The sequence below is a fragment of the Camellia sinensis genome, chromosome 13 (assembly GCF_055761805.1).
Source record: "Camellia sinensis isolate YWXY chromosome 13, ASM5576180v1, whole genome shotgun sequence".
NCBI classification, from domain to species: domain Eukaryota; kingdom Viridiplantae; phylum Streptophyta; class Magnoliopsida; order Ericales; family Theaceae; genus Camellia; species Camellia sinensis.
The window spans coordinates 150,106,320-150,120,088 of NC_138973.1; the positions used below are offsets into that span (position 1 = coordinate 150,106,320).

Sequence of the window (13,769 nt, forward strand, 5' to 3'; positions counted from 1 at the left end):
AGGCCGTTTTGACAAGAATAAATGGGCCGAAGGCCGTTTTGACAAGGACGAATGGGCCGAAGACCGTTTCGACACAAATGAACGGGCCGAAGGCCGTTTTGACACAAATGAATGGGCCAAAGGCCGTTTTGACAAGAATGAATGGGCCGAAGGCCGTTTTGACAAGAATGAATGGGTCGAAGGTCGTTTTGACATGAATGAGTGGGCCGAAGGCCATTTTGACACAAATGAATGGGCCAAAGGCTGTTTTGATATAAATGAATGGGCCGAAGGCCGTTTTGACAAGAATGAACGGGCCGAAGGCCGTTTTGACATAAATGAATGGGCCGAAGACCGTTTTGATGTAGATGGAAATCAGAATGGGCCAGAGGCCAATATGTTTAGAACTACAGTCACTTGATCTAAACTTTGTATAAATGTACATATGTTAAGTAGGAATATGAAGTGGGCCCAAGGCCGTTTGGAGTACATTGTTCTACATATTGTTTATATGACTTCTGTATTTGATATTATTCACTGGGCTATCGCTCACGCTCATTCATTTGTTTGTAGGTGAGCCAAGGGAAGTCCAAACCCAGCCCCAGTGAAGTCTGCTAGGAAAAATACGAGTTTTAAGGAAGTCGGCCTTGCGTCTCACTCTTGAGACCTATCCTTGCCTTTTTGTTACGTAATTACATTTTGTCTTGCCGGCAAGGACTTTATGTATATTTGTAAATAGTCTGCCATGGGTTGACTTAATTAGATGATCCTGTCTGTAAAGAATTTTATGGTACTGTACTTTTGACGTGGGTTATTAACGTATATGAGTTTGGTTTGTTTTGAAGTGCATCTAAGCACGGCTCTATGGACAAAGTTTTTGATTATTGCTTCCGTTTGGCCCCCCCTACTCTGTTGACTTATGTCTATTTTGGTTCGAGGCCGTAGGTAATTTCAAGATTACTGGCCGGTTACGTCCTTAACCCATGGGGGCAGGTTCGGGTCGTGACACTAAGAGAGGCGAGGCGCAAGGGCCGCACTCAAAGTAGGCAAGGCGAGACGAGGCGAGTTGCGAGAAGCGCAGGTAAGGTGATGAGGCACGCGCCTTCCGATTAGGTTCAAGGCACGCGCCTTGTGCGCTTCACCATCGACTGATCTATTTTGTGTTTGTGCACTAGCCATAGACGGATCTGAGCTTCGACATCGATTGGACTCGTCTTCTTCATGTTCGTCTCTGTTTCTTCTCTTCTGCTTGTCTTCTCTTCTATTCTCTTCTTTCATCGTCTTCTCTCTCTCTCTCTCTCTCTCTCTCTCTCTCGCTTCTATCTCTCCCTTTATCTTCTTGATTCATATATATATATATATAAAATATACTTATAGATGATATACAAAATATAATTGATTCATATATATACATAATATTATATAATATATAATATACTTATAGATAACATATAAAATATAATATATACTTATACATAGTAATAAAAAATAAATAAACACATGTATGTAAAATAAAATAAAAAAATTAATTGAAACGCATTATTTAAAAAATATAATAAATAAATAAAATAATATATATTTAAAAAATTAATTATTTTTTTTCTTCTCTTCTCTTCTCTTCTCTTCTTATTAAAAAATTTTAATAATATACATATTAAATATTTGCTTATGTTGAAAATTGTGCTATATTAATATTTTACTTAACTTCTATAACTTGCGCCTCGCTTTGGTGAGGCGCGCGCCTCTCCTCCCGCCTCAGCGCTTAGGCTCCAGGTGACCTTGGGGCCTCGAAGCGCCTAAAGCTTTTTAAAACACTGCTTGAGTTTATGTATAGCTTCTTTTTGTTAGTTGAGATATACCAGTGGATCAAATTGGTGGCATCCCTTTCGGTGCTTTTCTTCAATAAATTTTACTTTAAAAAAATGAAATAAATACAAACATTACGCTCTAGTCATTAAGACCAATTGTTTGATGTTTGGTGTTATGCAAACTTCATGAAAGAACATTATACCTGGTATCTGAAACATCATCCTTGCGAGCTAGTACATCAATGGCACGCTCAAATATAGAAGTGACCTTTTCGCCCATTTGAATGGCATGAACGGAAAAACTACACAGTTTCCATGATAACATTAAACTTTTGTAAGAAAAAGGAAGAAAATTACAAAACATCCAAAGTTGCAATGCATCATTAAATCAGCGATGTAAACTAAACAAAAACATACTTGTAATTAATGTGACTGGTAATAGGAAGACTGTGACGTTCTTTATCTACACTAATCTTGTAAAATGGGGTAAGAACTTCTGTGATTTCTGGAACCCGTGTATGTTCAAAGATGTGATCAATTTTTGTGAACCAACGCTCAATTTCTTCAGCATGTAGCTTAAATTCTAGAAACAATAAAGAATAATAAGTTATGGATCGAGAATGCAAAATCTTGAATTTAAACCATAAAATTAGCAAGTCAAACAAGAAAAAGGGTATAATTTACATACCTTGGTTCCCCTTCCCTTCAAATCCTATAAAAATGAAATTCACCGGGACTGGTAGGTACAAAGAATCAACTTCCAAAAGCTTCAGATAATTTGCAATATTACCTGAGATCATTTTTCAAATAAAAAGTATATATCAGAATGTCTCTGCACTCTGTTTACTTCAATTAGAGCCATTTACAACATTATCCACAATTGACGAACTACGTGAAAAAATGAAAACTACCGAGAACATAGAATCATCAAATTATGAGTCAACAAGATAAAGAATCTGAGCATAACAGACAGTTTAATGTTGTCAAAGGCACGCACACCTAGGTGCAAGGCGCACTTGAAGTGCCTCAACAATCTTGAGACGAAGCGACTTTAATGAAGCGTAGCCGAGTTGCTCAAGGTGTGCGAGGCACACCGAGACGCAAGGCGCAAAGAGGGGCACCCCTTTTTAAATTGTCCCTAATTTGTTAATGATGCGATATCAACCTTTTTGAGCACATTCTATGAAAGCCCCCTAAATATATAGATAGCCTCAACCTTAGACAACAAATTAAAGATAAAAAACCTAAACTTTTATATTTTGGCTTACATGACATTTTTTTTGTTTACTTTTTCTTTTGCCTCAATGACAATAGCCAAACAATAATTTGCAGTCTAAATGTTTAGAGTTAATGACCTAATTTGCTTAATTGGTTATTTTATTTACTTAATTTGTTTAAATATTTAATTGCTTAATTAATTACTTAAATGCTTTATTGTGTAGTTGTCTAACTGCTTTTAATTGTTTAATTTGAATTTAGTTCATTTGATATTGTTGATGTGGTGCAAATTATAAAGCACAATGTAATCTGCTGGACGGTAACAATCTCATCACAAAATACAATGTTTAATTGGTTAGTGCGTGATAGCTAAAACACATAATAAATTTTTCATACTCATAGAAACTATGCAATGTCTATAACATGCGCTTCGCTTCAATGAAGCCCTCACCACATGCCTCACACGCAAGACCCAAGAGACCTAGGTGCCTCGGTGCAACTTTGGACAGAGCACAAGAATTATACAAGAAAAGCAACCCAATTTCCATCACAAGAATTGTGCAATTTTCAATCTAAAAAATACATCAATCCTAAACTTAATTGAACACAGCATAATGCACCATTTCAATTGTTTTTTATATTAATTTTCTAAAACAAAATTGTCACAGGGCACCCTTGAAATCCAAATACCTATGATTTTCAAAGCTAGCAAATCTTTATATCATGATCATATCAATTAAAGGATCATGAGGCACTAAAGCTGTAATACCTTGAAAACAGTTAGTATGAAGAATTTCATATACAAAAATGATGAAAAATGAATTATCCAAATTTTTACAAATAAAACGAATGATCACTTTTCAATTCTTTTCTTCTTCTTCTTTTTTCTGATAGGGATGACTGACTAGCAAGGGTTATGCAAAAGTGCTTATGAAATATTATTTTTACATGTTTGTTAGATATCAAAAGGTCATTTGATTTATGTCAAGATAGATAGAAATATATAGACCATACACACAGGCACAGAGTACTTATCAAACAAATATATATAAACACAAATACAGAGGGGGCAGGATGAGTGGGTTTTATAACTGCCACCTATTCAGTTCTCTATTTTGCTCTAAAAAATTAAAAGAAACTGAAAAACATAAAAGTTAATGTGTCCAGTATTTTTTTCATTACACTTTTCCGAAAAATTTAATCTTTTTTTTTTCTGAAGCAAAACTGGCTTACATATACAAATGAACGTATGTACATGCAAGTTGAACATATGAATGTAGAAATACACGTGTGTATAAACAGGGTATTGTGTTTGTTTTTATTCCCAAATAACTGCTGAGAAGTAATAAGCGCATCAAGTAACAAGTGAGACACACGGCAGACTCCCTCTTACTTTGCATCATTTTTCTCAGCATGTCTATCCGTTTCACATATGAGAATTTTATTAAACAGTTCCCTCACTGTTCCATGCAACAGTTCTCAGTTCATTGATACTTATCTTATGCCCTGTCACTCTCAAGGTCAATAATGATTTCCCAACACCAAATTTCCACTTGGAGTAGCACTCATATCAGGGGCCTATATGCAAAACGAGTGAATCATTTTTTCTTTTTCTTTTTCTTTTTCTTTTTCTTTTTCCTTAAAACTAACAAACCTAGAATGCAAGTTTAACAATTTAAAGAAGATGATTCACCTAATTACTACCAATTACAGAGTCGAAAAAACCTGATTCACCTTTGCAAGAATACAATTCTACATTGAGTTTGCAAGGCCACTTACAATTGAGTAAATTCTATGCAAATTTATTACAAGCTTTGAGGTCCATAATAAATGTCCCAAGCAAAAGTTGCTATTAGAGAGGTGCAGAAGCATCTTGTATACATAACTTGAAAAATAAATACATCATGTCCAGAATTTTGACAAACAACATTAGCAGTGATAGTAAATTAAATGGTTGCCTTAGCTTTGGAAACAGAAGCTTGAAACAAAAATCATGAGTAATGGTAGCAGAAGCAGATGTAGAAGTTTAGAAACAGTGGTAATAAATACACACACGTGTACCTGCCTTGGTGTAATTGACAGAGCCTGCTTTGCCAGGGCTAGAAGATTCCAAATCACTAAAATCTGTACACAACACATTTTTAATAGTAATATTAATCGAAATAGAAATAGAAAATTTTGACAACAAAAAAATTATTACTCAAGGAAGCCCATTGGTCAGTAAGCCTGAAAAGGGGGAACAATGGGGAAAACATAGCTAGCAATGGAAGATATGGACAAGTACATACCACCACCACCACGGATAACAGCCTCACTCCAGAACCTACTCTTCTCTTTGAGGTTAAACAAGGAAAACACAGACATCGATGATGACCTCCCACTTCTGCGGTTTTCCAGAGGAGTTCCATGTGACCTGGTTGCTAGGAACTGCTCCAAATATATATGTTTATTCAAACAATCAGTTAAACAAGCTCTCTCTCTCTCTCTCTCTCTCTCTCTCTATGTTAAAACCCACTACATTACAGGAAAACCAATAAGAATAGTGGCCTTTGCAGCAGCAGCATGATAAATGTCCGCTGCAATGGCAAACGTTTGGAGCTGCCAATTGACAACCCCCACCCCCATCCCCAGTGGATATCTGGATCTTCAGCAAATCGTTCATTGTATCTCTTCTCTATGTGTGTGTGCGCGTGAAAAAAAATCAGGAAACAAACACAAAAAAATAAAAAAAAAACAATAACAAATGGTGTAGGGTTCGAAATCAGTTAGTTAACTTCATCCAATTTTCATTAAAATTTAAAAGCCCTCTATTTATTTATTTTAAGTTTTTTTAAGCCAGCATACGTTGATAATCATAACTATAACACAATGGCAATTGCTATACATACAAGCCTGCGACCGGCGCGCGCACACACACATATATGTACATATATATATATATATATATGCACGATTATTATGATGGAAAAGCATAAGTTACACGAATTCAACATATATAGATATATATGCCTACATTTGCATATGAGAAATAAATAAAAAAAATTAGTAAACCCTTCGAAACCCCTACTTGGTACCCCGGCTAGATGATCAACGAGAGAGAGAGAGAGAGAAAGAGAGAGAGAGAGGTTGATTACCAAGAAGAATAAAAACAAGAGAGAGATGAGATGATGAGGGTTGCGGCAGGATTGGATCGCATACGGGACGGACATCTTTCGCAGCAGCAACAGCTAACAACAGCATCAGCAGCAGCAGCAGATCTGCTTAAAAAATAGTGAAAGGAACTCCCTTGCGATTTTGGAATGAGAGCCATGAAATGACCCTAATACCCCTCCATCCTTTTACTTCAGCCTTTGTTGCTCTTTTTTATTTTATAAGATTTTTTTTCTTGATTTATATTGTTTGTTAGATTATTATACTCTTATATCTATTGTTGATATAATTTCATAAAAAAAGGATATACATGTTTCCTTTTTTGTTGCTACTTCTATTTTGATAGTTATCATTGTTCACGTTTTTCTTTTTTATCAATTTTATTCACATTTATGGTATTGTTTCATTATGCTATGGTTTCAAACCTCTTTATTTGGTAGGGTTTAAAAACTCCAGTTTACACATAGTGGTGAAATAATATTATGTTCCTCCATTGTTGCAATGAAGCTTTGTGTTCCTCTATTGTCGCTTTGTGTTCCTCTATTGTCACTTTGTGTTCGAAGTTCTATGTTCGTCCGTTGTTGCTCTATATTCGAAACTCTATGTTTCACCATTGTTGTAAGTCGAAACTCTATTTATGTCCAGTTAATTTTGTTACAAATATATTCTTCAAATGTGGGTTTGGTTTGATTTTGATTGGTGGAATGGTGGAATTGCATAGATTGTTAACAATAGTGATAATGATAAAGATGAGGATATGGGTGATATTTTTTTACTTTTAGGGTGATTGAGTTTTTTTTTGAATTTTTAATTCTATTGCTGCCATTGTTTCTATTTTTTTGCCAATCAGTGTGAATGTTCACATTTCACATTGTTTGAATATAGATATGGGCATAATTATATATTTTGCAATATGTGAATGTTCACATATCATTAGTTATTTGTTTACATTCACATATCATTCGTTATTTGTTACTATATTTGTTATTTGAACAATCATTTTTTTGTTACTATTAAACAATTAAAATAATCACTTTTTTTTCAATTTTATTTCATGTGACAGTGTGAATGTTCACGTTGGTATGAATTTAGTTTTTCTAAAGTTAGTTGTATGTTAATTGTAGATTGTGAAAATGAGGTTTTTTTTTTTTTTTTTTTGAAGTTTTTTCGAAAGTTAGTTGTATTTTGTTTTGTTTTTTTTTTTTACTATGTTTGTTGGTTGAACAATCATTTTTGTTACCTGTACGAGCACAAAATTATCTTCACTCGTATAATCCTGCTGATCAAACTTGCGTTCCTTCAAATGTCATCGTAACACCTGAAATCACAAACACGACCTAGCCGACGGATGTGCGCCAAAAACCCCTCTGATGTCTAAGTCAGCAAATAGACTCAAGAGGCCAAAGCTCTGTGAATTCGAGTGTATGAATTGCAATACCTGAGATTAGGGTTTGATTTGAGCTTTTGTGGATTCCGCATGGCAACATCCTAGTAGGGCTCTAACTCTCCTTTATAGAGTCCTCCTAGAAATCACATTCCTAAATGATAATGCTCATTCTTTGACACCCTCCTCGTTATAAGCTAAGTGATATAACATTACTCTTTGCTCGGCTACCGCCGTGCAATCAAACTACCCTTGTTTTGTTAGCTAGTGGCTCAATTGTGTAACCCGCAACGCCCTGCAATTCTTACTCAGCATACACTGTATTGCTCGGTCTTCCTCGTAGCTTGGTCAAGCATTTCCCTGTGTGGCCCAAAACCGTGATACTTCAACCCACAACTCGACCCACTGCATAGCCTAGCTCTTGAAGATAATTTCAACTAGCTCGGCTCAATTTGTCTTCACAAATTACCCTCTCAATTGCCCCTTAATTCCATTTGTAACACATGATTGGGATTACTCTTCTTAGTTGAGCTAAAATTCTCAATTCTATTGAGCTAATCAAAGGTGCTCGGTCTCTTACCTTGTTCGATCCAAAACTATCTCATCAATTGTGAATCATGTTCATCAACCACGCTGGTACGATGTCCTCTCTGGGACATGTGGCAATCCCATATTGCCCCCGCGCACTGTCACAGCTGTCGCGCATTGGCCTAAAAATTTGAACCGTCTCGCCTTTTCGTCTTACGCATATATACATTCCATATTTGCTTGACAAATCCCACCATTGTTCATCTTTTTCATTAGCACCTTTAAATCCAAAACTTCAACCCCTCGGAATCCTTCATTTTCTCCTCAGATCGAAGCACACCCAGTGTAATAGTGAGCTCATAATCACACAAAGACACATTTCCACTTATTGGAATTTGGTTCCACCCTCAAATCTGTAAGTTCCTCTTTCTCTTCAGCATTTTTCCATTGATATTCGTATTATTCTTCATGTTTTTGGCACTTTTCATATAGGGACACCATTATCCATGTCTACAAATAGCATTTTAGTACATAAAACCACTAAAGTTTAGACAAAAATGAATTCTAACTAGGCTTCCATATGCCAAGATGAACACCAAATGACTGGGACCAAAACCAGTCAGGAATTATAATTTTGATCCAAAATTACATTGGAACTGAGAAAACATCCTATTTGTAATTCCTTTAGTGAAACCCACTGAACTCAGATTTTGCCTAACACCACAAGTGGCTAAAGCCATGCCCACTGGCCAGGACTGGGCTAAAACCTTGCCTCTTGGCCAAGACCAAGCTAAAACCTTATTCGTTTCCACGGTTGAGCTAAAACCTTGCACATACCTTGAACTAAGTTCGCTCTTTGCTCGCATGTGAGGCTGAACTAATACCTCTAGCTCAATGACCAAGCTAAAACACTTGCACTCTATTCCTAGCGAGTCACCTGTTTAAAACTTTTATCACTTCACACAGTCTACACTACTATTTTAGCTCAGTCAATCACTTAAGCATAACACAATTATTTTTCAACTATGCAATTAGGCTTTGTCAGGCACACCATCACAATTGCCCCTTGGCGACACCATTCGGCCGCACAAACACAAGCCAATTTGCCGCCTTGCTGTGAAGCCGAGAAAAACTGCTAAGTTGCAAACTTAACACACCACGCCCATGGACAAATATCGTTTCTTAGTTAGCTCTGCTGGCACCATAGCTAAATTTCACCAAGAGTACAACATCCCCAATGATATACATCTCTCTTTAGCCGAACAAGATACAATCCCTTGGGGCAAAACTAGGTTTTATCCCTTTACCGTGCTATCCATTATTGAGGGAGGGCTACGCTTCCCGGTCTAGCCACTAATTTGCGAGTTCCTTAGGCAGACTAGGCTTTGCCCAACCCAACTTTCTACCAATACCTACCGAATCATCAACGGTATAGCCAAACTAAATTGTCGCCTAGGTCTCAATCTAGGACTAGTTGAGCTATTCCACCAATATTCTCTCAATTAGTGCGATGACGGTTGGTGCTACTACTTGAAGGTGAAAAAAGGTCGAGAGAAGATCGTCAAGAGAACACCGGGTAAAGACTTGCACGACAATGACTTTCTCTACGTCTATGATAATTACTGTAATAACCCCACCACGTATAATGATTAGCTCTTAATTAATTAAGGAGATTTGAAATTTAATTGCCAATTATTCTAAGTTAATTTGGGATTTATGAAAATTATGGAGATTGATTCATATATGATTCTATCGAGGATTTATTTTGTAATTGGAAATTGAAAGCCTAAATAGCTCAAGAAAGTACAAATGGTGAATTGAATTATTTTAATTTTGAGTATTGGACCATATGGAAGTTTAATTAAATATTCGATTCAGATTTATAAAAATTAAATATAATTAATTGGGCTCTAATGGAAGTCAATTAGACTACTTAAATTATGTGGGTTTGTGATTTGTATGATTAATTAAGTTATGTACTAATCAAAATTAATTAAGACAAAATACGATTTAGTTGAGTTAATTGTGTGATCAAGAGATAAACTAAATTTACCCATGTGGTGTGATTAATTGTGAAATTGTGTGTAGGAGATTATAATTCTTGTAGGAGTGTGCTGGCACATTATTATAGTGCCTAGTGTTGTGCTGGGGCCTCAATATGTGAGGTGTGTGTGCACGTGTTGAAGTAGGAGGTGTGTATATGTGTTATATGTAAATGAGAGATGTGAGGTTGAACTCATTTTTAATTCTGCTGGAGAAGCTCAAAAACAAAAACAAAAAACAAAAAACAAAAAAGAAAGAGAAATTGAGAGGGAGAGAGGGGGAAGAACTGAGAGAGAGAGAAAGGAAATGTGAGAGTGCTAGAAAATCTGGGAATGAGAAAGGATGAGGACGTGAATCAAATTCAAGCGAAAGAAGAAAAAGGAAAAGTGTAAAGGAGAGACTCAAAGTTTAATAACAAACTCAACAAATCAAGACCATAGGTAAGGATTTCAAGCTTGATTCTTATAGATTAATTATCTAACAACTAAAATCAAGAACTAATTGGGTTCAATTTCATATAAATAGAAAGAAATTAAGAAAAGAATGAAGAAATTACATTAAATTGAAGAATCAAAGAACTAACTTAGGAATTTCATTATTTGAGTTTAATTTTTTCACTCTTCCATGTAATTTGAATTCTATCTTAACATGCATCATGGAATTTCAAGGTTTTGAGATTTTAATTCATGTGTTTATGAGTTTGAATTTGGATTTGATATCAGAAAAATTAATAAAAATCTAAATTAGAGCAATTCAAGATGTTAATTATGGTTTGAGCTAGATAATGTAGAATGCGCTGGATTTTGATAAATGTTTCATGCATGCAAATGATCTTCTAAGAAGTTTATAACTTTAATTTCATGTTTGAAGGAAAATAGAAAGAGCTTGGAGTCAATTTTATGTAATTAAAAAGAAAATGAGGAATTGGAGCTATGTTTAAATTTATGAAAATTAATGTAGAAATTAATCACTTTAGGTTTGAATTTAGCTGTCTTAACATGAAATTGAGTTTCAATTGTACATGCATAATGAAATTTTAAGAGTTTTGGAAGATCAATTCATGTTTTAGAATTCGTGGGTTTGAAATTGGGCTTGATATGAAGAAAATAAATTAAATTTAAATGTGGAAAAATATGGAAATAAATTGTAATTTATATTTGAGGATCAAAAATTAGTTTGATTTTGATTTAATTTCATACATGCAAATATTTTTGAAAGGGCCTTGTAGATTCAATTTTTAGTTTATAAAAACAAAGAACGAATTGAAAGAGGATTTTTAAACCTGAAATCCAAGGTTTAATTTGATTTAAAATCATGAAATTTTGAAGTATAACGGAATTAACTTTAAATATATGTAATTGGGAATGTTTTTGCATATACGAGTGAGTCATGCATGAATTTGGAGCCTTGGTAATGTATTTTGAAGTTTAAACAACATTTTGGAAAACCCAGAATTTGTCACCATCGCTCGAGAGAAGAAGTTGTCGCTTGAGCGTAGAATGCAAGCAACCAGTATTTTTGCAGACCAAGGGGTCCGCTCGAGAGACCAATGTTGCGATCGAGCAAAGAGTCCTGTTTTAGAAAATTTTGAAAAGTTGTTTCATATTTCAATTTCCGTTCTCTTTCACTTCCAACCATTTTTAGGTAAGAATTATGACTTAACAAAATTAATAAACTATCAATCAACATAAATTAGTTGGTTAAAGAATAAGTCATTGACTTAGTAATAATTGAATAAGAAGCCAAGTAAGAAATTGGTTTATTTAGAAAAGAATATTTAGTAATGAAAGAATATGTGAAACGAGAACCCGTTTCATTTGAATAAAGAAAAAATAAGCGTAGTAGACCTTCGGATTCTTTAGACAGAAGACAAGAAAAATCAAGTTTGATCAAGAAATTAATATTACGTTTCAATGTATATATTTTATGTGCTTATGTAGGTCACGCGCTATCGTTTGCCTGATCTATCTTATTTGTCTGCATTATCTAATCTGCTAGCAGAGCCATCTGTGAGTAATAACTTAGTAAAGCTATGTTTAACTCTAATTATTTTCTGAATGATATGAATTAAGATCTATTTTATGCAATGTTATATTCTGTACAATGAATGATTGTCCAAGTTTCTGAAAAGTATTCGTGGCATCCTTAGTACAAGGCCCTTGCTCGGGGGTAATAATACCGTGGTCTCATGCTTCAAGGCCCTTGCCCTGGGTTAATAATACTGTGGTTCAAACATGTTATAAGTTTCCGATACCGGAAGTTCCCGATACCGGAGGTTTCTTTATGGAACTGACAAGTATGACCTTTGATGCTCTGTATATGATTTGGTAATGCTAATGGGTGTACCATGTATGATCTTATGCAAAATATGAATATGAATATGAACATGCATATGAATCTGTTTCTAATTTGAAATCTGAATATGCATAAGACTCTGTTTCTGATAAGAATCTATATCTGATATAAATTCTGATTTCTTACTCTGTGATGGACATCATTCATTAAAACTCTTTACTCTGTTATTATTCATTGGGCTCCAGTTCAATGTATTATTTATGTATGTAGGTGATCAGGCGCGTCACCAAGCTTACAAGCGTCTGCCTGGAATCTGTTTTTGTCAGCCAACCTATGTGCCTCCCGTAGTGTGACAACCCTCACCACTGACTGCTGCTAAACTGTGACTGAACATGATAAGTAACTGATTAGGATGAAATCCTAAACTGATTGCATGAACGTGTTATGTTAAATGCATTTCTAACTGTTTGTCATTGATTTATCTGTTCATGTTTTAAGTTTCGAACTCTAAATTGAAGGCCTTATCGGCGGCCGAATCTGGAACTAATTAGTGTTTTGTGCTAATTAGAATTTATGTGATTTTATGGTATGTTTAATTGAAATTTGATTTGGTATGATTAAATTGGATTAAATAAGCTAAATTACATTAGTTTGACTTATCTACCAAAATGACACTTAGTGGACTAGTTCATGAGCCTTTTATTTCTATATGCTAGCATTATAACATTTCTTCAGCCATTTCTTGAGCCATAACCGACTATAGAGAGAGAGAGAGAGAGAGAGAGAGAGAGAGAGAGAGGAAAAACTTGATTTCAACAAATTTAGCTTGGAGGCTTGAAGATTTTGAAGAGAAATTGCATAATTGAGCTCCTAGACTTGAAATTGAGGACCTAAGGTAGGATATTCATCTTCTTGATTATGAATTCTAGTGTACCTTGCATGGTTAATGAGTCTTTAGTGATCTAAGTCTAGAATTGGTTCTAACATGTTGAATTGAATCCTAAATTATGCATGCATGTATACATTGTTGAATTTTGAGGTTGTTTTCTTAGAATCCTCACATGCATGTCCATATTTGGGTTAAGTCCATGAATTCATCATGTTTTGGAGTGAATTAACTCATTTGATCATGCATTGGAAGCTTTGAAGTTGATTAAATTCATGTATGTTGCATGTTTATCATGTTCTTGAAGTTTTGTTTGGAAATGGGTTCAATTGAACTACCTTTGGGCTTTGATTTTGCAAATTGATCTTTGAAACATGTCATATTATGAGTTTTAAAGTGTTTTCCAGAAAATTAGCCCAAAATGATCGAATTTGATGCTTTAAGTGTTAAGTTTCATGCTTGGAGACAAATCTGGAAC

At 34.9% G+C, this 13,769-nt stretch overlaps 1 protein-coding gene across 6 annotated transcripts in view; it reads right to left on the bottom strand.

The window, feature by feature from the left end:
* The window catches only part of LOC114305509 (uncharacterized), a 72,481-nt gene extending 66,171 nt beyond the window's left edge, over positions 1 to 6,310 (bottom strand). For 4 of the 6 annotated variants that reach the window (XR_014349762.1, XR_014349763.1, XM_082903726.1 and 1 more), the window contains exons 1-6: positions 6,140 to 6,310; positions 5,294 to 5,432; positions 5,067 to 5,129; positions 2,476 to 2,577; positions 2,205 to 2,370; positions 1,991 to 2,089 (exon numbers count right to left, since the gene is read on the bottom strand). Coding sequence is in view for 4 of the 6 variants with exons in the window: in XM_082903726.1 (XP_082759852.1) it covers positions 1,991 to 2,089; positions 2,205 to 2,370; positions 2,476 to 2,577; positions 5,067 to 5,129; positions 5,294 to 5,432; positions 6,140 to 6,214 (644 nt within the window). In the remaining 2 variants the exon portion in view is untranslated. The remainder of the gene's footprint in view (positions 1 to 1,990; positions 2,090 to 2,204; positions 2,371 to 2,475; positions 2,578 to 5,066; positions 5,130 to 5,293; positions 5,433 to 6,139) is intronic. The other 2 variants (XM_082903728.1, XM_082903727.1) reach the window with 1 other exon arrangement.
* Positions 6,311 to 13,769: the final 7,459 nt, after the last annotated feature.